Raw genomic sequence first — 26794 nt, 5'->3', positions numbered from 1 at the left:
AGACGTCCAGAATTCGGTTCAGAGCGTGTGGATTTCTCCCGGTGCCTGTGGGTTTTCTACGGGTAGTCCAATTTCCTTCCACATTCCCAAAACATGCATGGTATAATAAAATATTTTTTACTTGTTAGAGGTCAGAAAAGTCAGACTTCTCACTTTTCGGGAACGCAGCAATAGACCTTACCCCCGCCCCCTGTAGAACACCCATAAACACCGGTTATCTCCAAGAGTGGAAAGCATTGCATATCACTGAAAGTATGTTAAACGGATTCGTAAACAGTTGTGACATTGGCTCAATTTATGATCTTGCAGTGGTCCATGTTCCATGATCTTTTAATTCACAGTACGTTATGCATGTATGTATGTACTGTATGTATGCATGTATGAACATATGTATGCGCGTAAGTACATAAGTACGCACATCTATCTATCTATCTATCTATCTATCTATCTATCTATCTATCTATCTATCTATCTATCTATCTATCTATCTATCTATCTATCTATCTATCTATCTATCTATCTATCTATCTATCTATCTATCTATCTATCTATCTATCTATCTATCTATCTATCTATCTATCTATCTATCTATCTATCTATCTATCTATCTATCTATCTATGTTGCTCTTAATTCCTCTGCGTGAACCTCTGTAACACCTGCAAACCCCGCCTTTCGTCATAATAAATATCGACGGTGATTGGTTGTTGTAACCCTTCTTCTTCGCAAGAGGCAGTAGTTTCAGAAGGCGATTGGCCGGCGAGTTGTCAATCATTCGCCGTTGTCCGCGCTTATTGGCTCGCTCCTCCTTCCCGAAGGCTGCCGAACGCCAGCCACCCTCAATGATTTCCTCGTCGTGATTGATGCTGCCGTTTGCGCCGATTCCCCTGTTGAGTCGGTGTTGCAGTCATGTTTATTTCCGCTGCTTCCAAACTAAAAATATATAAACGTTAACACATTGCTGGCATCTTTAATTGGCCTGGCTCGATCGCAGCTGCCGGGCCTGGCATTGCCGGGAGGGATGGCACTGCGTTGGACGCTATCCGAGTGTGTGTTGTCTTCGACGGTCTAATAAATGAGGATTTTAATTAGCCGATAACACGAGCGGTGTTGATATTTAGGCGTTGCTGTCGTTGGTGAGACTGAATCTGTACTGTGGCGGAATGGAAAAACGCGTCTGGTAAGTACTGCACTTATGTTTTCTGTTTACATTCATTTAGCTTGGTGACAGTGTTGTTGCGAGACCACCTTGGCGGTTCTTGTCAAATTGCACTGCTAAAGTACAACAGAGGCCCACCTAGCTCAAACATCGATGAATGTCGTCATAAATGTTCAAATGTTCCACTCTTCCTCGCTGCATCAGCTACATTCCGTCACATGTCCTCTCAAACAAGACGCCGACGTTCATATTTATTCGCACCCCTGTTTTTTTTTTCATTATTCTTGCTTTATTTGCATGGGTAAAATCATGTCGGATGGCCTTGTTGTGTTGTCCTGCTCTCGTTATTTTATGCTGTTACACAACCACGCTGCTGTCGTGGGAAGCCGGTGGTATCTGCACTCCCTACCGGGAGGAGATGTGTCATTTCAAACCACAGATGTTAATTCCGCCTCAGCCGTGGATTGACTGCACACAGCGTGCTGGCCTGTTCGGGTATCCTAGTTACAAAGCAGACCCGCTCTGATATCATCGGAGATGAGCTGTCATGTTGATGATAGTCTGTTATGGAAATTGTGTTGGACGAAGCATTAGTGGAACTCATCCTCCTCTTTATTAAATAGCGACGAGTATTTTATGACTGGAAAAAGAGAGCAATTTGAGGGACTCGTTTATTTGTCATAAGTAAATGATGTGTGGTACCGGGCAAAAAATTGGAGGACAGCGGTTTGTAGAGGAAGGGCCACTATTTGAGGAAATACAGCTAACTTGCAGTTATACTTTGGGCAAAACATTGCTATTAGTTTATTCCTCTTTTTAGTTTTCAGGTACAGTCGTCAGAATGTACAGCACGGCCTCTGAAAGAGCCTACAACGTTTTTTTGATTCCAAATGTATGTATTTCTTTTGCAATATTTTCCACGTTCCTCTACTAGTCTAAGCACATATGACATACAGTCAGTGGACCACCGCATGTACGCAGTTTGGTACTCGCCGATTCACTTATTTGCGGATATTTTTTAAATATACTTTTTCCCCTTTTCTTCCACAGTTTTTCGTGGAAAACAAAGGATATCAGCGGGGTTTTTTTCGGGGGGGGGGGGGGGATAATTTTTACATGTAAAATTAATGCGTTTCAACGCTTGTAAATTATAACCATATTTTCACAATCCCCCACGAATAGTTGGGCCCAGCTGAGTTAGTCAAGGTCCCCGGAGGGAAATTGCTGCACTGTATCCTCACCTGGAAAACTTTGGAAATCACTTATCCGGTTGACACAATGACTACTTGAAATAGCTCTGCTTCAAGGGTTTGCTCACCAAGCCCTTGATCATCGTCTGTTGGATGTAATCTTAAACCTACCACTGATGAATACACTGAGTTGATTCTCAGCAAACGGCATATCACACGTTTGGGTCCCGAGGGGAAACTAATCTCTTTCTCACTTCCTGGTGATCTTGTTATTTGTTGTTTTAAGCACTTTAAGTCTTTTTGATCTGATCTCATGAGCACAGACCCAAAGACAAAGTACACTTGTGACTCACCCCTTTAGCTCTTTCAATTCAGTACTGTACTTGCTTCGACCATGTCCGCATAATGCAGCTATGTGGGATTTCGAAAGTCATTGGATCAGCAATCCGAATATTGTCCGTTTGTGCGACCGAGAAAGTGTGGTGTATTTAAAGCTGGGTACAAACTGTATGAAATTAGCCTCCAGTCTAAACACGAGGATGATTTCAGCTCATTCTACTCTGTAAAAGCTTTGCAAGCATGTGATGACACTGAGGAGGGATGATTAAAGGTTAACAGATTGTTGAGAAGAGATGATTAAATGTTCACAGATTATTTTCATGTCAAGAAGCAAAGGCACTGATCTAATGGTGGGCAAGGGAAAACTGTCATGAAAAGACGATTTTGACAGACAAGATTCAATTGAACTAAACCAATTTTTTTTCTTCAAATGATCTGCTCAGACAATTACATTAATCATACTTTTGTTGGCCTTTATTTATTAAAATAAAGTCACACTGAGTGACACCGCTCACAATCTTTGCTTTTCTACAAAAATGAATAGATGCGTGGCTATACAGTGTGTGTGTGTTTTTTTTTTTCATTTTTTTTCAGTGGATGTAGGAAAATAACGTGAATAGTAGTCATGTAAAAAAAAAAAAGGTATTCTCAGTGGAGAGCAATTTGTCAATGTATTAACACCCGTGCATGCAAAAAGGCCTTTACTCTCGAAATTAATACAGTACTGGCACTGAAAGAGGAGTTCAGTACATTCAAAGAGTGATTAATACATAAAAATGGACAATTATTTTCACCTGAAATCGGTCAAGGAAATTCCCGCCTCTTATTCTGTAAAAACAGTTTGAACTATGTCAAAATGTGGTATGGGACGCAGACTCATTTTCTTTCGTGTAGTTTTATTTTTCAAGCCATAAATGGTAACTTTGATCCAAAGAGCGGGCCACCCTGAATGGCTGGAGGCTTCCCAATGTCGAGGTTCTGTAGCGCAGTACTGCTGCACTTCATTTCCTTTTTGCTGGCACAGAGCAGCTTGCTGAACTGCCCCCCCCCCCACACCCCCCCTGAAAGCAGCAGCTCAAACTCGAAATGATTCGTCTTGTACTCCACCTTATTGTTCCCGCAGGCTAGCACTTTTGTAAATGGCTCCAACGAGTCCCGAAGACTGTATATGACTGAATTGTGCTGTGCTGTTCACTGCCTTCTTGGAGTCATACAACCATGTAAACACTGTCCAAATAATTAGGTGGGAATCAAAATATGGCCGTCTAAATGTTTGTCGGTCACGGAAGTTCAACTCACTCTGAAATGATTTCATCTTGTTGGTTCACGTTTATTCATTACCGATTTGAAGTCGCCTGCTGGCGTCACCACTGATTCAAAAGGTCAACTGACTGAACACCCGGGAGGAAACATTAAATACATCTATGCTTTGATCGCCCAATGTCATTGTCCAGGTATTGTTTTGAAATAGTTCGGAGAGGAGGATTTATTCATTGGGAGTATGTTTAACGTCATGAAGCGAAGAGAAATGTTTAGATGAGATACTGTGTGAGAAGTCGGTCTGGTGTAGCAGGTCACACCAGTCAAAAAAAAAAACGCACCATGAAGAAGGAACAAAAATATAAATAGAAATTTTTTTGGGGCGGGGGTCATTTTACCAAAAAAAAAAAAAAAAAACAGAACAAGAACCTTAGAGTTTGGACTCGCACCCAAAATCCCCATTCCCTAATTGCCTTGATGGCAGCGAATGAGATCTGGATGGATGTGAAATTTTTCGTTCTCACTTGGGAACTTTTGCCAACCAGAAGTTTTATTCCACTGAATTTTGTGACAAACTAAAGTTGTTGCCAGGACACAAGATGGTCGCATTGCTTGTCCCTTTCGAAATATATCCAGTGTGGGAACTTGGTAGCTACACTTCAATGTGGTACTAGGGGAAAATGATCTGAATATGAATACAGTACATGTATTTTTTTTTAATTATGAGGGTTTTTGGGGGGGGGGTTGTGTGTGTGTGTGTGTGTAACTGTCCACGACCCCCCCACCTCACCCCCAATAAAATGGGTCCGTGACCTACATCTGTGTCTCGACTCACCAGATGAGAACTGCCCTTCTAAGTGATTGTGTACTAGTTGCCTTCATACAGATTTTTTTTCCTCCCCTTTCATGGATAACATAACCTTTATTAGCTACACGCAGGGGAAATTTGCACGTTTACGTTTCAAGAAACGGATCAGGACATGAAGGATTTTGTGTTTGGAACATAGTGGTATTATTATTATTTTATTAGAAAACAGCTAATGTGAAGGAGATCAACAGTGTTAGTGCCCCAGGCAGCTCGCCAGATGGGCTCTTTGAGAAGCTTCCCTCTACCAAGGGCAATGAATTTGTAAATCAGGCACATTCTGCACTGAAATGTGCATGCAGAGCACCGGGACAAAGGCACTGTGCCGGATAATGGCGCACAACCAGTCACACATGACGGTATAGGGACGTACAAGCTACCTGATAATCATGGGCTGAGACTGATGAGTCACCTATTAACCGACTTGTCGGGACGACGGCAACACAACTTGTCTGGGCGGGTTTGGTTTGGGTTTACATTTGAGTCATCACGCGGTCACGCTCGCAACATCTGGGCTCGCCTCACTTTGTCTGAGGCCTTCACGGTGTCCTTCAAATAACAAAATGCATCAGCAGCAACGTATCGCTCCGCTGCCGTCATGCATGATTGACACATTTCACACTCCGGCCCCTGACAATGAACAGTCCTTGTTGTTGCTGAGATGTCTCTGAAGGGTCACGCCGCTTGTCTGACAAAAGCAGACTGTATTCTAAATGTAGCGCCTTTTATCGTTATCTTGACTCCTGTTTCAAGGTATCTACTCTCATTTCCTGGTTCGGAGCATGTTTGTTTCAGCGTCGCATTGAGTCCTGCTTCGGTGAACCACTCGTCTCGTCTACCCCGATTAGAAAGCTAACGCTGCAGCTCTGGTTTAGAAGCTAGGCTATGTCTGTCATGACAAGTGGTTATACCGTGTTCATATGTTGTACATTTTGATGTATTCTTGGCCGAGAAACTCTGTAGCACCCGGATACTGTTTCTTGCTCCAAAAGTAATTGGTCTCATTGGCTTGTTAATGGCTCTTTTGATTGGGCTGGCCGCACCACGCATGAATGCGTCCCTTGTCTCGTCCCCGAGCGCTGTTTTCTGTGTTGACGCTGTCGCTGCACTCCTGTCCTCGCTGTTTTTGTGCTTTGCTTGTTTTGTTTGTGCACTTTGTTGTCATGCTGGGTTGTGTCCTCGAGTTTTTCTCAATATGCATCAAGAGCCTTATAAAACGGTGGTCTCAACATATTTGTGACAAAGCATTGATTTGTCAGGAGTGTCTTTGACACTGTCATGGACTTGTGTTCATAGTCCATTTGTTACTGTCGAGAGTTGTAGGCGATGCTCATACAGTACAAATGATCTGGCATTGAATTCAAAATACAGTGGAACATGAGCCATTCTGGGATTCCGGTCCCCATTCCATTCCATTGTTATTCTTGTTTTGAATGAGACTCACTTACTGATGCTCAATGGCAACATGCGCTCCACTCATACCTGGCTGACTGTTTGTTAAATTTATCCCCAAGCTAAATGTGAAAAGAATGTTAAAGAAAAAGAATGTTAAAGCCGTGTTTGTTTTGGTTTGTGCAGTCGTATTTGAATCGTCATCTCAAATTTGGCTGCCACACGTGAATTAATCCTGATTGATTTTTTTTTTTCCAAGATGGCACCCGAGTAGGCAGCCGTCGGCAAGTGCTCTTCTTCTTTTTGTCGTTTTTTGTTGTTTTGTCACATGGTGTTTGTTGTTTCGTCGTGTGGAGCTGATGTGGACTCTTTTCAGCATTTTTTTGGCCACGACATTAGTCAAAGGAGAAGAATCTGTGCTTGGTGGTTGCGCCATCTCTGTAGCACACCTGTACCAGCGCTGATTTTGCTTGGGAGGAATATTGGCGTCATTTTGACTGTCGTTTTTTTGCGCCTGTGATGGGCAGTATTTTTCACAGCCCCGTTTTGTTCAGTGGAGATGTCGGCGCTGTTGGACAGTCTGCGTTGGAGCGGCTGGATGGATGGCTGCTGACGTTGAGGATAAGGAGAGAGGAGCGTCGGCGCGGAGCGCAGATGCGTATTTGGAACAGAGAGTCGCCGCTTGGAATTGAAATGGATTTACATGGAACAGGAGAAGTGAACCAATCTCTTTTTTTCATCAATGGATGCTACAGCTTATTGTTGACTTTGAAACTTAGCTTGTAGCCGACGTGTGCACATTTTGAGCTATGACGTCTCTGATCACTGGTGAAAGGACACTTAGTCTCACCTCTTTAATCTCAAACTGCTTTAAACAACAAAGCGTGTGAGGGAACAGTGGTTAGGATTGCACGACTGTCCGTGTTTTATGTTGTGTTGTGTTTATTATTTTACTTTATGCTAACTGTTTTGTTAAGCGCTTTGTTACAGCTGCAGCTGTTGTGAAAACACTACCGGTATATAAATCAGGATGTATTGTATTGATTGATGGTGATACAGTGGCAGGGAAGAGACAACAGGAAGCTTCGCCGCAGGTAGAGGAAATGAGGATGTTGAAATGAATTCATTAATTTGAGAATGTATTCCTGGAAAAAGTAGCACAGTTAGTCACGCTGTGTCTTTTAACCCTTTCGGGGACAGCCGTCACTGCAGTGGACATTTTATCGTGTCGTCAGGTTACAGATTATCATTATTGGTTAAACGGTGCTTGCAGTGAGGGGCATATACAGTATATATATTTTTATTGAAACACAATGGATCGATTTAAGGAGCTGCGTCTCAAAGACTGATGGTGTGTTTGTGGGCCGTCTTCAGATAAAGGCAGGCATGAGGGATTGTTTTTCTCTGGTATGTGTGAAATGATCACAAGGGCCTTTTTATAGCCAACGCATGCATGTGTAAAAAAAAAAAAATGGATGTAACAATGGAGAATTAAACGTAGAAGATACGCCGTGCGCTGAATTTGGTTAACATGAGCAAAATGAATGTTGTGCTCAGGGTACAAATGCCTTAAATAACCTGAAAATAAATAACTGGTGCGCGGTGGAGCACAAAAACACTTTTAACATTCATTAAACAACTCATGGAAACAATGATGTAATCGTCTTGGAAGTCCCAAACGGTTCTTCTTGTTCCATTAACTCGAAATGTTTGGTTTGAGTGTGAAGGCGCTATATAAATCAGCTTGTATTGTATTGTATTAATAACTTGACTGAAGTCCTCGGCTGTGAACTCTCTCAACTTGTATTCTTGCAGCTTTTCTTTGGGCACGTTCTTCGGGCCTTTGCAAACCACCATCGCGAATTTCAGAGGAGGTTGTTGTGACTGCAGTGTGACAACACGAGAAAAAGCCACGTTGGTGCTGAGTCACATAAACATCATTGCTGTTATTTTATCTTTGGGGGCGTCTGGTGCATCTTTGGGGACGCACTGTCTGGTATACGCTAATGTTTACTTCTTTACATTCAAATGAGCATCCGACGGTTTATCCTTGGATCAAAGAGGCCCTGGCCCAACTGTGGTAGGAGGCGGCTTTGTTTATATCAATTTAAATATCCATTAAGAAAAATTGAAATACTTGAATAAGTTTCAAATATTTGTGCCCTATTTTATTTTTTTAATGAACTCAATCGCAGGCATTTATTTGTGGTAAGGTCTCTCATTGGAGGAATACTGGAAAGTGATTATTCAGAACGGCAATGCGGTGACATCAAAACTTGTTGAAAACCTTCAAGAACATTTCGCCATCCCTCTGTGCCAGGTTTGAAGACCTCTGATCCTATTGGCTCTTCGGTCAGTCAGCTGACATCCCGAAGAAGGCGAGGCCAGAGGCAGACGAGGAGTTTACACTTGCGCCGCTTCTCCGCTCAGCAACAAACGTCATGTCTCTAGCCAGCAGCAGCCCAGAGCGAGAGGGCTCTGGCCTGGCCCCCACACACAATGACTGCCCCTCTTCCCCTCCTGGTTTGGATCCAGATCCCCTGTCGACAGGCAGTCCGGTCCTCAGCCCGGACTCCTCTTCCCATGATGCGGCGCTGTCAGCGCCCGCAATTTCTCCGGCAGACTCGGAGAACCTCAGTCCAGATGAACTGGAGCTACTGGCTAAACTGGAGGAACAGAACAGGTGACAGGCCACATTGGTTAAGTGATTTGCAGTCCAAAGAATATCAATCAATAAGTATTGTTCAAAATGTTTGGCTTTTTTTTTCCAAATTAATTTCGTGTTTTGTTATTTCTTTCAGTGTGCCCCTAATATTCCTTGGTAAATGTGTCGTCCCGCCACCCAATTAAGGAAGTATTGCTTCCTATCCTTACTAATGTTGCACTGGTCTGTTACTCCAAGGTTACTGGAGGCCGATTCGAAGTCCATGCGCTCCATGACGGGCTCGCGGCGCAACAGCGGCTCTTCGCTGGTGTCGAGCTCCTCCGCCTCCTCGAATCTGTCCCACCTGGAGGAGGACACCTGGATCCTCTGGGGCCGCATTGTCAACGAATGGGAAGAATGGAGACGTAAGAAGGACAAGCTCCTCAAGGTGAATTGCAGCTTGAGCTAATTCCCGCTGACTGCCAGATATTCAGCCACCTTTTCTTTTGCCTTTTATCAACGAGCAACTTAAGTGTTCTCTGAGTGTACTACTACAGCAGGAAGCCAAAGAAAATGGGGACCTTTCTAAAGACAGATTCCTTGATATTGATTTTTTTTTTCCCAAGTACACCGCAAAGCAACCAGCCCCCTTGCTTCAGTGATCTACACAAAAACTAAGTGATTTGTATTGCATTGACCTTAATCTGGAGGAGACGCGTATCATCTCAGGCAGCAAGTCCGTGGGTCATTTGGTACTGGGCCGCACAGAAAGAATAAATACAATGCAATACATCCTGATTTATATAGCATTTTCACAACAGCTGCAGCTGTAATAAACCGCTTAACAAAACGGTTAACATAAAGCATGTTGTATAAAGCAGTTTGAGATGAAAGAGGAGAGAATCAAAGTGTCCTCTCACTAGTGAATCAGAGACGTCATGCTCCAAATGGGCACACGTCAGCTACAAGCTAAGTTTCAAAGCCAACAAGAAGCTGTAGCTTGGTTCACTTCTCCTGGTACATGTAAATCAATGTCAATTCCAAGCGGCTAAAATAACGAATTTACCGTATTGGCCTGAATATAAGACGGTGTTTTTTGCATTCAAATAAGACTGAAAAAGTGCTGGTCGTCTTATATTCGGGGTCTAGACAATCTCACTCAAATATTTATGCTGGAGTCCAAAAATTCTGTCTTTGAACAGATAACTACAAAAACACTGAATTGGACGCGAATGTAGCCAAAAGTGTGAATGTGTGTTTTTCACTCAGTAATTTTGTAATGGAGTTGACTTTTAGCACTGGTAATGTTTTTCAAAAGATGCATGTCTTGTATTTAAATATACAATATGTGTACGTTGTTGTGTATTTAGTTTAAATTAAACTCCCATTACAGTGTCATTAAAGTGTTTAAAGCACGCTAGTTTAGATGGATTTCTTCTCACAGCCCTCTGAGGGAAACATCAGGCCCCTGTCTGCAACTAAATGAGTTTGATAGGGGACCTGCCCCACAAAACCCACGGCCAAATTAATTGGTTTAAATATTCCAAATGTGAGACGTCAAATTTTCTTTCTGTTTTCTGTCTTCATGCATAAGTATTGCATTGATCCGTGGCTGTGTCATCCAGGAGTTGATCCGGAAGGGCATTCCGCATCACTTCCGGGCCATTGTGTGGCAGTTGCTGGGCAACGCCACAGACATGCCGGTGAAGAATCAGTACTCGGAGCTGCTCAAGATGTCATCCCCATGCGAGAAGTTGATCCGCAGAGACATTGCCCGCACCTACCCCGAGCATGAATTCTTCAAAGGTCAGGACAGTTTGGGCCAGGAGGTCCTCTTCAATGTCATGAAGGTAAAAACACATCAGGTTGTGATGTTTGACCTTGTGGAAGAGGCACGACATGCTGTCTTTTGCAATCAACATTGATGTCACCCTACATGCCTGTACAGTATTCCGAAAATATGTCGACGATCAAATCAGAATCAGAATCAGAATCATCTTTATTGGCCAAGTATGTAGAACACACAAGGAATTTGTCTCCGGTATAACACGCTGCACTAGTATCATCGTAAACAACAAAATCATTGAACCATTTTAGAGTAACCACTAGTTTTGAAGTACCATTTTGTGGTGCAAGAAGAGTGACTGTCAGTGACTGTTTAAGGAGTTAATGGCTAGAGGGAAGAAGCTGTTTAAGTGTCTACTGGATTTGGTGCGCATGGATCTGTAGCGTCTGCCTGAGGGGAGTGGCTGAAAAAGGTGGTGGGCAGGGTGCGGGGGATCCAGGAGGATTTTCCGTGCCCTTGTCTTGATTCTTGCAGTGTGCAAGTCCTCAAGAGTGGGTAGGGCGGTGCCAACGATTTTTTCTGCCTATATGCTATGAGTTGATGATGTGCTGTCTGTACAGTATGCACTAAGAGTTGAACAATTCATTGAATTCAAATGGGCGTTGCATTGTGTTAGAATGCAAATTTCAAATTGTTGGCTGGATTTGTTTTTATACATGCAGTATATTTGTATAGTTTGTCCTGTAGATAAGTTAAGTGCTTTAGAAGTGCATGTTTACACATTATTGTTTCATGAAGCGTGAAAAGTTGAAGCAGTAAAGCCAGAGCTTTGTTTTCACTCTTGTTGTGATCTGACTTACAACGCACCAATTTAAATTTGTAAATGTAAAAAAAATGTCTATGAATGCCTAAATAGGTAGCTAATTTAACGAACCAAAATCAACATTTAATCGGAATTTTTGCCTGAGGAGTGAATTTAGCGGCTATTTATTTTGCATGTCTGATGAAATATTGGGCATTTTGAAATTGCTGTCACAATTCTTGGGTCAGCTATGGTTTTGTTCATTATGTTTATCTTTGAATTTGTCTTCCGGTCTTGACATGTAATCCCAAAATTTTAAAAATATGTTTTAACATGTATCGTGTAGGTCATTTGCGTCCGTTTTTTTTTTTTTTCCCCCAGGCATACTCTCTTGTGGATCGAGAGGTGGGCTACTGCCAAGGCAGTGCATTCATTGTTGGCCTGCTGCTCATGCAGGTAATGCTACCGGGGTTAATTTGTCTCACTACATTAATCTGTAATAAATGAAAAAGAGTCCAATGTGGTAATAGAACTTCTCGAGTGTTAATAAGAGTGCCACCGTGTAATACCACCGTTGCTAACGAGGGAACTCTCCACTTACACATTTGTGCCAGATGCCCGAAGAAGAGGCGTTTTGCGTCTTTGTGCGTCTGATGCAGGAATACCGTCTGCGAGAGCTCTTCAAACCCAGCATGGCTGAACTGGGACTCTGCATCTACCAGTTTGAATATCTGCTACAGGTTAAAAAAAAAAAATTTTAAAAAAAAGCAATCAGGGGCAAGTTACATCCACTAGAGAGCAGCAAAGTTGCAATATTTTTGATTCTTACGTCTGCTTAGAAAAACAACTGTTTATTATTATTTTTTTTTATTGTCATATCAGGAACAACTTCCAGAGCTTAACGTCCATTTCCGGTCCCAGAGTTTTCATACGTCCATGTACGCTTCATCTTGGTTCCTCACGCTCTTCCTCACGTTTCTCCCTTTGCCCGTCGCCACGCGCATATTTGATATTTTTATGTATGAGGTAGGAGAATGACATGATCTATATCCGTGTATTGAGTCAGCATATAAAACCAAGCTGTGTGACCTTCCTGAAGGGCCTTGAGATCATCTTCCGTGTGGGCATGGCCATTCTGCAGTACAACCAGACGGACCTCATCCAGCTGGACATGGAGGGCATGTCACAGGTCAATAATAATAATAATCCTAATAACAATGCGTCAAATTTATATGGCTCTTTTCTGGACACCTGGGGGGGTATTTTTTTTCTTGAATATGAAAATCTTCGGGTGCAGAACCACGGGTATTCAGGGATCAACTGTACCAAATAAAATGCTGGTACTACTCTCTCTCACATTCATGTTTTTGGAGTCAAATATAACAATGGACCATTTTCATACATCTTAACCTTATTCGGGTCACGAGGGTTGCCAAATGCTATCGATTGTCCATAAATCTCCGACTTCCAACTCGTTAGAGACTTTGTTACTTGTTTCGTGTACGTAAAAATAATACTAATCGTCCCACAGTAGCACCGGTGTGTCGGGTCACCAAGACACTGACCAGTACACATTTCATATGATGAAATTCACACAAAGTTGTAAAGATACTAAACCGCCCTTCCACATTGCATAGTCTCCCAACCACCCTGGTTTCTGCTGTTTCGCTTCATGCATACTATTTGTACGGTGCCCCATTTCCCTGCGAGCAACGGCCGGTTAGCTGAAGTGCCTACATGGGAACAAATAAGCTAAACTTCCGACAAGTGTTGTTCTCATGAAAAAAGGCGGAGAAGTATACAAATATATACGATGTCAAGGTTATTCTCGTCGAACGATGCAGCAGCTGCAAATTTGTCCGATTTGAATGCGGGCGCATCCACGCGTCTCTCTCTAACTGCACACCCCTCCACCCCTCACACTTTTTGTCTTCCAGCATTTTCAGAAGGTGATACCCCACCAGTTTGACAGCTGCCCAGACAAGCTGATCCTCAAGGCATACCAGATCAAGTACAACCCCAAGAGAATGAAGAAGTGAGAGTCCTCGTTAGGTCATAGCCCCGACAGGAGGCTTATCCAGCAAAACCCAGAGCCAAATAACTCGTTTTGGTGTCGCTCGGTTCAAATATGAAGCCTTTGTTGTTTCTCTCTCTTCACATCAGGCTGGAGAAAGAATATACAACCATCAAGAACAAAGAAATGGAGGAGCAAATTGAGATTAAGGTGTGTATTTTTTATGACATTCATCCTTGGAAAGGGCACTTGACATTTGCTTTCGCAATCAATGAAAAAATATGTTGTATTTAAAGACGGTATTATTTTTGTTTGTTTTCTTTTTTTATCGGAGCAATAATTTTAGGGGGCTTTATTTCGAGAATAATATTCCGGCAGTTTACATATAACAAGTAAACATTAAATAATGTAAAACCAGTATTTCTTTTCTTTAATCTGAAAGAATTTCATTTTTCTTGGGAACACGACATGACATTTTCTGAGCTTTATCTCGATGTACTTCTTGGGTTAAGACATTTGTCTCGTGGAAATATGTTTTTCATATTAGGCATTTTTTTTCTTTTATACTATTACATGGTTTGTGGGGCGGGGGGCTCTTATAATAGTGCCTTGACTAGAATTGAGTTTTTTTTGTTGTTGTTTTTTATGCTGGTAATTCAAATCCCATCTCAAAAAACTTTGAAATGAATGGAATGCTATGATTCTTTTCCAACCCCCTTTCTCCTAAATGCAAACGACTGTAACATTGTGTCCCACTGAGCGAGAGTTCCACATTGATGCCAGCAAGTGTTGCTTAACCAAATTGATAGTGAACCGAGCCATGTTCCACCCAACGTATATAATCATCAGAATTCTTAAAGGGGAAATCAACTCCAAAAATTTCCTTACAGTAGTTTGTTCCACTAGCCTCCACGAGTCCAAACACAGCAGTCTGATTAATATTACATTATTTAGTTCGTGGAATACGAGTTAAGCCGTAACATGCACCTGATTTTTTGTTGTCAGCTTCAAAAATCATGTGAGTAGTTGTGATTGGTCATGCCCTAAGCAACCCGTGTCGTTTTCACTCGACATCAACTGGCAAAATGGCCGCCCCCTGAAATTGACCCCCCCCCCTCCAAAAAAAGGTGGAATTTACTGTTCAACGCTTCTTCTGCCAACACAATATAATCCGAATGTTTTGATTAATGGAGAAATATTGAACAGAGTACTTTCCGGAAAATTTTGGGGTTAACTTCCAGTTTATTGTACATTAGCATACAGCTTTGTTTCTGTCTCTTGTTTTCAGAGGTTGCGCACAGAAAATAGACTGCTGAAACAGCGAATTGAAACCCTTGAGAAGGTAAGCAATGGACTTTGAGTGTGTACAGAATGGAGTATGACAGCCAGTATTCTTTTTCCTCCTCTCTAAAATGCTATTTTCTGACTGATCTCCATGCTGCCTCTTTTTTTCTTCACCTCTTTTTCCCCCCTTCTTCATATTGGTTCGTTTTTCTTTCTTTTTTTCTACTTTATGGCTTTCTCTGTGGCCTCTTTTTTTTCAATGTCTTGTTGCATCCCTTCATTACATTGTAGGAGAGTGCTGCTCTGGCAGATAGACTCATCCAGGTAGAGTACTTGAATGAACCAATCTCCTGCTCTGCTCACAGTCCTCTCCTAAACTCTTCCCCAACCTTAACAAACCTGCATGGAAAAAGATTGTTTTAAAATGTTTTTATTGTGAATATATTCCGTTCACAAACATATCTGCATGTTCGTTTACTGTATTAAATCAGGGGTGCCCAAACTTTTTGGATCGGAGATCTACTTTTTGATCAACTAACCTCAGGGGATCTACCCTTACCGGCGCGCGCGCACACACACACACAAATTTAAGATTTACCTGTTTTATTTTATTTTTTAAATATTTTTTTAGTGAAAATGAGACTGATTAGTGTGCAGTGTATATTAACACAAAAAATATATTACTAACATGTACAAAGACACACAATTGGTTGGTTGGTTTTTTTTCTTCTCGACACTCCTCTGATCTACTTGGGACCTGTCTTAGATCTACCGGTAGATCAGGATCGACCTAATGGGCACCCCTGTATTAAATGCTTATCAATTATTAAATGCAGATGCTATGATGGATGACACTGTGCAACTCCTGCATGTGGCATGTAAATAACATTTTATGATGTTAAAATTGGGATTTAAATACACAAAATATTTGGTCTCTTTTTTTTGTGATAAGTTAACATTTTGTGCAACATTGGGGATGTATTTTTCCTCACGTTTGGGCATTCTACAGTAAATTGTTTTTGTCATGGCTGCTCACCTTAAAAAAACAAAACAAATTCCCTTTCTCCCAAATACCGGTAACATAAATTTTCCTTTGAGTCTTGAACACGTGCAACTTACCTGTCAGCATGATTTTATTATGAACCCCTTCCCCTGTGTTGATGTGTAATTTTTATCTTAGGATTCCACATTTCAAATGCTGTTTTGGTGTGCCGTTTCAGGGCCAGGTAACCAGGGCGCAGGAAGCCGAGGAGAACTATGTGATCAAGCGCGAGCTGGCGGTGGTGAGGCAGCAGTGCAACGCAGCCAGTGAGGGTCTGGAGAAGGCGCAGGACACCATTCGAGAGCTCCAGCAACAAAAGGTCATCACCGAAAGCAAAAAGTAGAGAACGCTTGGCATGAAATGAAAAAAAATGTGCAAAACCAACAAGTCCGCTAACTTAATGCTAACACACAAGGCAAGCCTATTCGCTTCTGGCCCCCCCCAAAAAAATAATGCAAACATTCAGTCCTTTGAAAATCAACAAATGTGAAAGCATTTTTTTAACCATTGCTTTGGTTCTGTTAAATGAAGCACCAATCTGTTTCGACACCCTCGACTAGAGTTGAATCACCTCCGGGCTCAAACTCTCTTCTTCGATAAACAAAATACAATACAATACATGCTGATTTATATAGCGCTTTCACAACAGCGGCAGCTGTAACAAAGCCGAGATGGCCAAAGTGACATGTTCGCTCTTTTACTCACGCTACACTTTTGTAATTCATCTCAAAGGAAAACATTAGCCATGCACTTTGCAGTATAACGCTGGCATGAAAAAATAGGTTTCAGATTTTTTCTCTGTGTTGCGGCCTTCATTGTAACCCAGAATTGGTTGGCCTCAAATTTTCTGGCTGATGTATGATGAACTTGAAAATGTTTTCTGAATGTTTATTTTTCTTATTGTAAAGGAAAACAGTTACACACAGACACAACATCTGAATTTGTCACATGTCACAGGTGTACCATGCAGCTTTTTAAATTCATCCAAGCCCCAACATATTGTAAAATTAATAACGCTGACAAAACCTACAAATATCTTTGTGAAATACTGATACCAGCAGTGGGTTTCAAAATATTGTGCAGGTGGGCGAAGTATATGAATACATCACAAAAATAGAAAATATCGATCGCTCTGAGCATCAAAGTCAGCAAAAAAAAGTATTAGATTTGCTTTCCTGAACCTGTAGCTGTTTGTCGTGATGCGCTTTGTCATACACGCAGTATGACCAGTGTATCACTAGAATTCTGTTCAGTTTCTCAACGATATCGCTTGTTGTCTGTAACTTTGCCGCAATGTTTGTTTCAGTACACGGAGGCGTTTGTGAGCAGTCTGCAGACGGAGCTGGAGCAGTCCAAGCTGCGTGAGACCGAGCTGCTGGGGGCCATGAAGGAACTGCAAGACAAGGTGCTCAATTTGGAGAAGGTGAGCTGATGGAGGTAGCACCAGCGCGGCATTTCATTGCATTGACATAAATTTGCATAGATAGCAATTGAGTTGAGTGTCAGTCTCAATAAAAGGACACAATGTCATTGAACACACTAGTTTGATTCAAAGAGTCAACCTGTGTATTCTATAGATTCATTCAACACAAAAATTATTTACATTCTCACTGAAAATGACAAAAAAAATGTTGGATTATCTCAAATGGTTGTACCAAAAAAAAAAAAAAATCATCATGTATGTTCAGCCTAGGGCTGGGGAAAAAATGCCAACCAACTCGATTGTTTCGCTTTCGCCCACCAAAATGAGTCAAAGCAAAAGATTTGGTCCCTCAAGACTATTACCGGTAATTAATTAATTGCGATGTGTGGAACCACCGTTCCATTTTGTTTTGGAGGCCGCGGCGGGGGTTGTTTGTTTTTCAAAATAAAGCTGTTGAACCACAATTCAAAAGCCATGTGCTTTATCCGTTCTTATTTTTGTCAGATTCAAGCTACAGATGGGGTACTGACAATTTGTCTGTTGTGTATATCATGAAATATTCCGCTGGATGTATGCTGTCGACACCTTGTACTGACCTTAACTATTTTTTTATGTTTCCTTTTTTTTCCTTCCCATATTCCAGTGGAGCAGCTGTTTGCCCGATGAAAACAACATGGCGGCTCTGCAGGAGGAGGTGAAGCAAATGAAGCTGAGGGAACTGGAGACGCTGCGCTCATTCAGAGAGATGCAGGACTCTGTCACAGAGCTCAACCAGCGCTGGCAGGTAACACACTTGAACTGTTTGTTTGTTTGTTTTATGGTGAAGATCTGAAGGGAAGGTTTGTTTTTTGTTGTTGGTGTTTTTTTACCACTTTGTCATGCGTGTTTCAGCAGCATCACATGTCCCGCAGTGGCAGCACAGGAGGCGGCGGCAGCCACTGGAAGGAATCGCCAAAGAAGAACGCCATGAATGAGTTACAAGATAAGCTGATGACTGTCCGCCTTAGGGAGGCGCAGGCCCAGGCTGAGCTGCGAGAGGTCAAACTGAAGGCCGTGCAGCTGGAGAGCCAGGTCTGACACTTCTGGCCGTGTCCTTTCGATACCGTTTGTTGGTTACGAATATTCAGGCGCTTATCCCAGCTGACTTTGTCTTCAGTTAACCTGACGCATGATTTTGGGGAATGTGGGAGGGTGCCAGGTCTCACGTGGTTTGTGTCCAATTAGATTCATGGGGAGCATTGCAGTAAAAGGAGGTTCCAAATATGAATCCTACGCAGCATATCACATGATCTGATTCGATTTGTTTTAATTATGAAAAAAAATTCCTTGTATTCTCAATCAATGTCATGTTTCAAATGTAAATATTTAAGCAAGTGGTCCACTCAGCTGACTTGGGCACAGGCAAGCTTAGTTCCCACTCAGTGATTGTGTGAGTTTGAACGGTTATCTGTCTTATTTTTGTGCCCTATGATTGACTGAAGACCAGTCCGGGGTGTCAGATGGAGCTTTGCGCGTCTCTAAATAGGCTAAGTGTATGAAAAAAAACTGATGGATGCACTCTTGGCTGGTTTCTTTTGTACCCGTGTCTAGAAGAAGCTGAACACAAACTACAAGGAAAGTTCGCCAATGAAAACGCAGGGTCATGTTGACCAACCTAATAAGTCCTAATTGCCTGGTTTTCACTTCGTCTGTTGTAGAACACAATCCACAGCAAACTGATCGGGCGCCATGAGCAGGAGCGCTCGGCCCTCCAGGATCGTCTCCAGATGTTATCCAATCAGAACAAAGCTCTTCAGGCCCAGCTCAACGAGATGAAACGCAAGCAAGCCGAATGGGACTGCAAGGTGTGATGAGAGGGGGTGGTGGAGAGTGAGTCATCGGGGAGGGAAATCGCGGCTGATACAGAACCAGCCTTCAGTGAAAACGGCACCGAAAGCATAAATGTCGTAGTGAGGATAATCCCATCCAAAGTCCCGAGCGGAAATTGACTCCTCCCTCCATTGTCCTCTTCAGAGTAAAGAGGAGGTGATGGCCGTACGACTGAGGGAAGCCGACAGCATGGCCGCCATGGCCGAGCTCAGGCAGAAGATAGCTGAACTCGAAATACAGGTGAGGATGTTTGGCTTTCAAAACTCACTGAAAGGTTTCTCTTGCTTTTCAGGAAGCCCAATGGGCAGAATGTAGTGTGTTTTGGACCAAAAGAACGATTCCCGTAACGTAATTCCCGGGACGTCTTTCGGGGCCAAAAGAAGGCCCGGCTCGAGGATGTACTCCCGAGAGGCCCAGAGATAGCTTCTTCTTTCGAGCGCCGCCTACATCGAGATGTTTGACACTCACTTCTTCTCCTTTATCTGATACACATAAATATTCTGCGAACCTCAGGCGACGCAACAATGCCCCAAGATGTTCTTAGTCCTCCAACACTTCTAGCGGACCCCCCTTCGCTGTGGACCTTGACCGTGCGTGCGTTTGTGCGCGTTTCAGAAGGAGGAAGGACTGATCCAAGGCCAGCTCAACCACTCTGACTCCAAGCAGTACATCAACCAGCTTCGGGACCAGATCACTGAACTCAAGAATGAGGTCAGGCACACTCACAAGTTTCAACCGTTAGTCGAGATGAAGCGGTAAGAAATGCTCTTTTGCAAATGTCATTCGAAATGTGCCACAAAGTAATCTCTGCAGTACGTAGGTGTCATACAGGAAGCGCGGCTCGCCATCTCGACAAGCTGCTTCTGTGCACATAGTTGGAATTGATTCTCCAACAAATGTCAGTCTCTGTCTTCCGTATGACTCTTCCTAAAAATATAGGCTGTTTTTTTCTTTTTTTTTTTAAATTCCGAAAATTCATTAAGATGAGTATGAATTTATGACAAATTCATACATTTGCCACAAATCCTGCAGCTGCAGTTGAGGTAAAAACTGACAAACGTTTTATTTATGACACTTTGTAGGTTTATTTCTCCAGAATGGTGGTTTTCTGTTTAATTTTTTTTTTCCTGTTGATTTACAGTTCTGAAGACGGTTCAGCAGCAATTTGTCTTTTTTTGGGGGGGGGCACATTTCTGTCACACAATATTTAGATTATGCCCCCCGACCCCACCCCGAGCAGCAGAAATATTTTCCAAATCAAACGGAGGATGCAAGAAAATGCTTAAAAATTGAACCCCAAACTTAAAATAGTACAGTGCTCCCTCGCATATCTTGCACCGTTAATTTGGATTCACACTAAAACCCACTTCCACCCACAAACATTTCCACTTTTGTCGTTGTTGAAACCCCTTTGCCTCCTTTTTAATCTAGTTGCCTCATCATTGAACCATGTCCTTTACTTTTATGCAGCCATTCAGGCACTTGTAAGACTTACAAGTCACGTTATTAGGGGATGCCTGCACAATACCCAAACATCCATTCCAAGCCTTATATTGAGAATTATGACTGAATAACAATGTTCACTTCTGAGAACAAGTCAGTGGGTGACTGAGATTCTCAACCAAAGGGGCGTAAAATTATGCTTTTTAGCCCCCTTCCCACGCATCGGCTGACTGCCTTTGTCACCAAAGATGTGGTTTTATGAAGGCGACTGAAGCTCGCGTTTCAATGAAAATGCGTTTTGTAAAATCTCAGTTGAATAGTTTTTTTTTTTTAATGCTTGACTCGTATTTTGAGTGCTGATGCGGTGAGAAAGAAATTCTCAAATTATAGTTGTCACGCTGTGCAGGTCGAATCACGCGACGTGGCTGTAAAAATTATTGTTGTTGAAAATATCTTTTTTTTACATCATTAAGTGATATGAAAGACCCTGTGTTTTAATTACCGGTACTTAAAAATGCTACAATTTGTTTGTCCGCAAATGTCATTTGTGGTTGTTTAATCCTGTGGTGCTCGCGGCCAAATCTCATCTCAAGTCTCATGCCGTCATGAGTGTAAGAAGAGCACATCGACGCAGACGTGGCGCTATGTGCTTAAGAGTTTTTAAAAACGCAACGTTTTATGACAACAACAAAGAAAGCTTAAATTATGGGCGAAAAAAAAGACCTGAAACAATAGTGACAAAAACAATGCACCCCAAAAATGGTATTGCCTATAGGTGCCCCAAAAAGAAGCTCCTCTACTCACTCCAAGTGACTCCTTGGCACCAAGATGCAGTTCGATGGTCCTAAAGCAGTACTGTTATTGCTTTGGCCCAGGTCACAAAAATGATGAACCAATCTAGGTTTTTTTTTTCTTTTGAACAGTCGACCACTGCATAGTCATAGTTTGCCATTTTATTTTATTTTTATTTTTGCAAGGGATGGGAGCTATACCCACTATTTGTGGAAAAACCCTGCTTATTTCGACTGTTTGTAGATGAAATGTTTATTTATTTATGTATGTAATTATTTATTTATAATAGTTCCCCTTCCCCTTATTCACATTATTTGCTTATTTATAGCAATTGTAAAGGGGGAATCAGTACTTTGCCAATTTCTGCTTTTACTCTAACCTTACCCCCCCCCCCCCACCCCAATATAAATAAATCTGCGGCGATGGAAGCATGAATATTGCTCAGTGTATACACACCATATACACTGTATCCAAATTTACGCTTGAGAATGAAAGAAGTAATATTGACAGCTTTACATTAATAGATATATAGAATCTGTTGTGTTAGGCTAATGAGAGCCATGCTGGTTGGAAAGTGTGACATCCTCTTTGCGTTTGCAGATCAGGCTATTGCGAGGTCAGAAGGCCGGGGCCCCAGGTTCCAGGCTCACCACCATGGGCGCCAACTACCAGGATCTTTGCCTGGCCAGCCCCGCCTCTGTTGAGGGTGACTACCTAAGCTCTGACGAGGACCTCCTCCACAGCCCGCTGCCCCCCAACGCCCTTTACCCGGCCATACCGGGCCCATGTCACCCCTCCACCCGCCTGGACAGTGAAGGCAGCACGGACAGCGAGGCGGAGGAGCGGACACACCTGGATCCCCCGCAGCTGTACAGCAGTATGGTGTGCGCAGAGGCCATGGAGAACTGATGAGCGCTGATCCATTACTATGGCAACGCTGATGGAGAGAATCTCACCAAAGTGAGTGCATCCTCCTCCCGTTTTTGTAAATATATCATAAATATCCTTTTGTGGGACAACACCGAAGAAATGACGCTTCTCTACAATGTAAAGTGGTCCATGTGCAGCTTGTGGCAGAGAACTCATTTCAGCTCACTTCACAGTAATCAGGAGTTCAAGACAAAACAATTTATCAGAAAAGAGTCTTGAAGTGATTTAATGTCCCACTCAGTTGAGGTTTACTGTCTTGAGTAAAAAGGAGAAAAAAAAGAAGTATGCGTTGTGTATTAAAAACAAGCAAACGGCTTTGCAACCAATGTGGCCTGAAGACCAACCTGCCCGCATAACAGTAACATCATGGAAAATGACATTGACAAATTCTTTTTCCAGTACTTTTGCTCTGTTTTCAGTGGTGTGTTTGCACACTTGCCACAGGTGTTAACTAGCCGTTGGAGCTAGCTACCCCCAAAAAAAAGAGAGAGAAAGAAAAAAAAAAAGGTGGGTAGGGTCCTGGCCGAAAAGTTCAACGGTGGCCAGGTCAAGTCCGCAGAGAAAAATGTAATATTTTTGTTTGGATTAGAGTTGCAAGTAGAAACAAAACAGTGCGCCGCTGGCAAATGCTACATCAGGTAACGAGCTAACTTAAAAATTTTTTTTAAAAAATCAAAAATGTTGCATTTTGCTTCAGAATGGCCGGTCATGGCTTCCGGCTGAGTGGTTGCTCAGTCCTTTGTTCTGCCGCCAGCAGTTTCGAGCGAAGGGCTTTGTCATTTTGAATTGAGTTATAAATAGACACTGTTATACAAGTTGTTCACTGACTACATTGTAGCAAAGTGTCCTTTTTTTCAGTGTAGTCCCATAAACAAAAACAACAACGAAATTGAAAATATTTTCAAAAGTGTACGGTATGTGAAGCACTCCTTTTGTGAGATACTTTACCCGTTTGAAGACCTGGACTTTGAAAGCTGTCCTCGACTCCAGCACCTATCCAAACCCAACACACAAAATAGACTGACATGGACCTGCAAAGGCCGCTCTTCTTAAATGTCTTGGTGATGTGAGATGAGCTGGCAGCCCATATCAAACTCTCCTTCTTGATCGAGTTCGAATGTTGGAGAACACCGTTGGCACATCAGTCCTGGCTTGCCTTCACAACAAAAGGTCTATCAGCTGTGCGTGGGGCTCTCTCACGCTCATCAAAACAGGCCCAGGCAGCTGCAAAGTAACATACTCGCATCACTAAATGGCGTCCATGCACCCATCGCCTCCATTTCACCATGTTGAACACATGCAGAACGTTCAGAGTGTGAAAATATTGAAGACAAAAAAAAAGGAAGAAACTCAACATTGCCAAATCGTTTTTTTTCTTTTCGTATTTTAAAGTAATTTATATGTTATATAATTTATTTTGATATGATTTTTACGATCATGCACGTATGTCTGAGGTGCCGACAGAGGCCTCCCCGTACCCTCCGGTATGCGTGTGATCTAAACGAGTGCCACCACGAGCGTTGCCTGGCTGTGCTGTGATGCAAGGTGAGACGCTCCATGTCCTTGTTGTCATTTTTCATTCCACTGCTCAACATAGTCACCGTTACTCTCTAGTCATCGGCTCACTACAACTATCTACGTTGTGTGGAAATGGATGCTACCATAAGCAAATTTTTGCATATCAAACGGGCCTGCTGATGGTCAGTTTAAATATTAAATACTGTATCTGCACACCTTTAAAAGTCTGTCATTCAGATTGCAAATCAATCTGTCACTTTTGAGTCAAGACTGAAGAGACGCAGGGTGTCCTACGTTCTGCTTTTTGCACTACACAGAAAAAGTACCGACATTGTTTTCTTCGTTTTTAATTGTTTTCCGCTGCAGGTGATTATCCGTCCGCAGGGGAGGGGGGGGGTGGATTTAAAGAGGATGTCGTATTGCCAAGTGTACTGTTGCACATAACAGCGTTTTCGTGGTCATCGGTGCGTGTCACAAGACCCCTCTCGCCACTGGAATCAGTGTTAGCAATGTAGTCAAACTTCCTTCTGTTTCTTAAGCTTAAGCACACTGTGGAGACTGAGATTTTGCGCTTAAATGGGGGGGGGGGGCATGGTTGCTTTAATCACGCGCATCGGACAGAACTTGAGTTCAATTTAAGTCGATTCAAAAGGCTGTTTTTCAGTTACTGTAGCAGTATTCAGTTGGGAGCCGCAGTGCCCTTAATGGGTAACAAGTCTCCCTCTCAGTTGTGCAGTTCCGGGTTCAAATCTCAACTTTCTTAAATCTGACCTTCATATTTGGAGTTGGCCTTTTTTTTCTTACTAGTGTATGTGTGCGTGTGCCTGCATCTGCGTGTACGCGCGTGCGGGTGCGTGTGTGCCATTTCTTAACTGTTTTAATGCAATCTAAGGTCAACATTTGTTCTCGTAATGGCGTCAAAAGGGTTTAAAGAGGATGTCGTTTTGCCAAGTGTGCTGTTGCACATAACAGCCTTTTAGTGGTCATTGGTGCGTGTCACAAGACCCCTCTCGCCACTGGAATCAGTGTTAGCAATGTAGTCAAACTTCCTTCTGTTTCTTAAGCTTAAGCACACTGTGGAGACTGAGATTTTGTGCTTTTGGTTGTGGGTCGACACAGAATTCACTCAATTTGCACATTCGTTGGCCGTGATTAAAATATGCTAAATGGACGTAATTTTGAAATGGGGGCCGCGGGGGGGTAGGTGGTTGCTGTAACCACATTTTAATCACGTGCATCGGACAGAACTTGAGTTCAATTTAAGTCAATTCAAAAGGCTGTTTTTCAGTTACTGTAGCAGTATTCAGTAGAGAGCCACAGTGCCCATAGTGGGTAACAAGTCTCCCTCTCAGTTGTGCAGTTCTGGGTTCAAATCTCAACTTTCTCAAATCTGACCTTCATATTTGGAGTTGGCCTTTTTTGTTTTAATGCAATCCAACATCAACATTTTTTTGATTAGGCACAAGCGAGCTTTTGTTTTTCGCAATTCAAATGGTTATCGCCACAAAAATAATGTCACTGTATTTTTATTTATTTACTTTTTTTTGTAAGCTTGAGAATAAGATCATCAATGGAAAACCGTTCAACTCAGCAGATAGTGAAGATTTATGAATGATGCGTTGAAGAAAAGTGAGTAGTTTCCAACCTTGAAAAGGCACATCGGAATGACAACAGCACTAGCTGCACCTCTAATGCTATACAACACAGTTATCGCGGTCATCGGTCTTATGTTTTGTTTATGCAATGTCTTTTGATAACAAGCGACCAAGTGCATAGAGGCTTGCTAAAGTATCTAGCGATTAGCGTGTGAAGCTAACCTACCCGTCTACATGGTCCCTCGGTGAAGGAGAAGCCAACCAGAAGATTTCCAAATGTTTACTTTTGTGGAAGGGGGTGGGTCAGGTTTGATTTCAAGGCATTGACAGTCACTTCAATGTGTATCTCAATAGATATGAATTTTGTGGAAAACTATTTCAATAGCTCAGTTCAAAACATAATGATTTGCTGTGTATCGCTTACAGTGAACGGGGAAAAAAACACTTGTGATGAAGAACCAGGTACTGAAATCAACTTTTCTACAATATTCAAATTGACGGTGGTGCTCATGTAAATGGAGAATGGAACTTCAACCACAAGTCAACAGCGCCGACTTCAAAACATTTCGTTCACTGCCAAAGGCGGCACACATGCCCACCTCTTCAGATTTCCGTTGTCCATTGAGGACTTGTAAATCTGAACAGCTCGGCTCTAAAGTGACACTGCTGTGATGTGACTATGACTACTGTGACAAACTTTCTGAATACTGGGTGATACTTGCTTTATTGCATCATTTCGACTACTGCCATCCCATCTGTTTTTCTTGTCCTGATCATACATCAGTCACGTGCCATAAACGTACACTTCCGTCCAAACTCCACACCTCGTCGCATTTGAACACCTTATGTAGCAAGACTTTGGCCATTAAGGAAACTTAATGCGATGGCACCGTGTTCTCCGTGTGGTGTCAAACATTTTCGTCATCCTTCTCCCATTCTGACCAATGTACTTGTTGCGTACACTGAATGCAACTAAAGCTTCTATAACAGAGGTGTCAAACTCATTTTTATCGCGGGCCACATTGAAGTTACGGTTTCCCTTGGAGGGCCGTTATGAATTTGGGGAAACCATATAACTGTTTAATCACCCCCACATATTACATACACAGCGAACAACAAATTGATGGATAACTAGTTTTAAAATCAGAAGTCAAGAATAATGACTGTTATTGTGGATTACATGTGACAATTTGAAATTTTGGTTCAGACGTTAGCAAGCATTATGGAACTTGACGTGCTTTATTTGCTTTCGCGGGCCACATAAAATAATAATAATAATAATAATAATAATGATGCATTTTATTTAAAAGCGCCTTGATGTGGTGGCCCAGATATGGCCCCCGGGCCTTGACTTTGACACTTGTGTTCCATAAAGTCGAGTACTACAATGAAAGACCTTTCCGTGTTCTGTATCCCACGAACAATACTAAATAAAACATGATCATTGCA

The 26794-nt window shown here is 42.4% G+C and overlaps 1 protein-coding gene across 5 annotated transcripts; it reads left to right on the top strand.

Annotated features, from left to right (window-relative positions):
- The first annotated feature begins 803 nt into the window (after positions 1 to 803).
- On the top strand, positions 804 to 26794 carry evi5l (ecotropic viral integration site 5 like). 5 transcript variants are annotated; one of them, XM_052084072.1, is made up of 20 exons: positions 804 to 1178; positions 8524 to 8886; positions 9106 to 9295; positions 10473 to 10697; positions 11817 to 11891; positions 12050 to 12175; positions 12318 to 12461; positions 12535 to 12624; positions 13373 to 13470; positions 13599 to 13659; positions 14738 to 14791; positions 15025 to 15057; positions 15954 to 16094; positions 17082 to 17198; positions 17842 to 17982; positions 18093 to 18269; positions 18896 to 19042; positions 19212 to 19307; positions 19683 to 19778; positions 21903 to 26794. In XM_052084072.1, the coding sequence occupies exons 2-20, from the start codon at positions 8645 to 8647 to the stop codon at positions 22209 to 22211; spliced, it is 2562 nt and encodes an 853-aa protein (XP_051940032.1). In that variant the 5' UTR covers positions 804 to 1178; positions 8524 to 8644; the 3' UTR covers positions 22212 to 26794. The 5 variants fall into 5 exon arrangements, with proteins under 5 accessions (XP_051940032.1, XP_051940034.1, XP_051940035.1 ...); XM_052084071.1 differs by having other exon boundaries at positions 805 to 1178; positions 18090 to 18269; XM_052084074.1 differs by lacking the exon at positions 15025 to 15057.

This window comes from Hippocampus zosterae, chromosome 13 (assembly GCF_025434085.1).
Source record: "Hippocampus zosterae strain Florida chromosome 13, ASM2543408v3, whole genome shotgun sequence".
NCBI classification, from domain to species: domain Eukaryota; kingdom Metazoa; phylum Chordata; class Actinopteri; order Syngnathiformes; family Syngnathidae; genus Hippocampus; species Hippocampus zosterae.
Note: the sequence above shows the minus strand (reverse complement) of the source record. Positions and strands in the feature narration are given on the sequence as shown.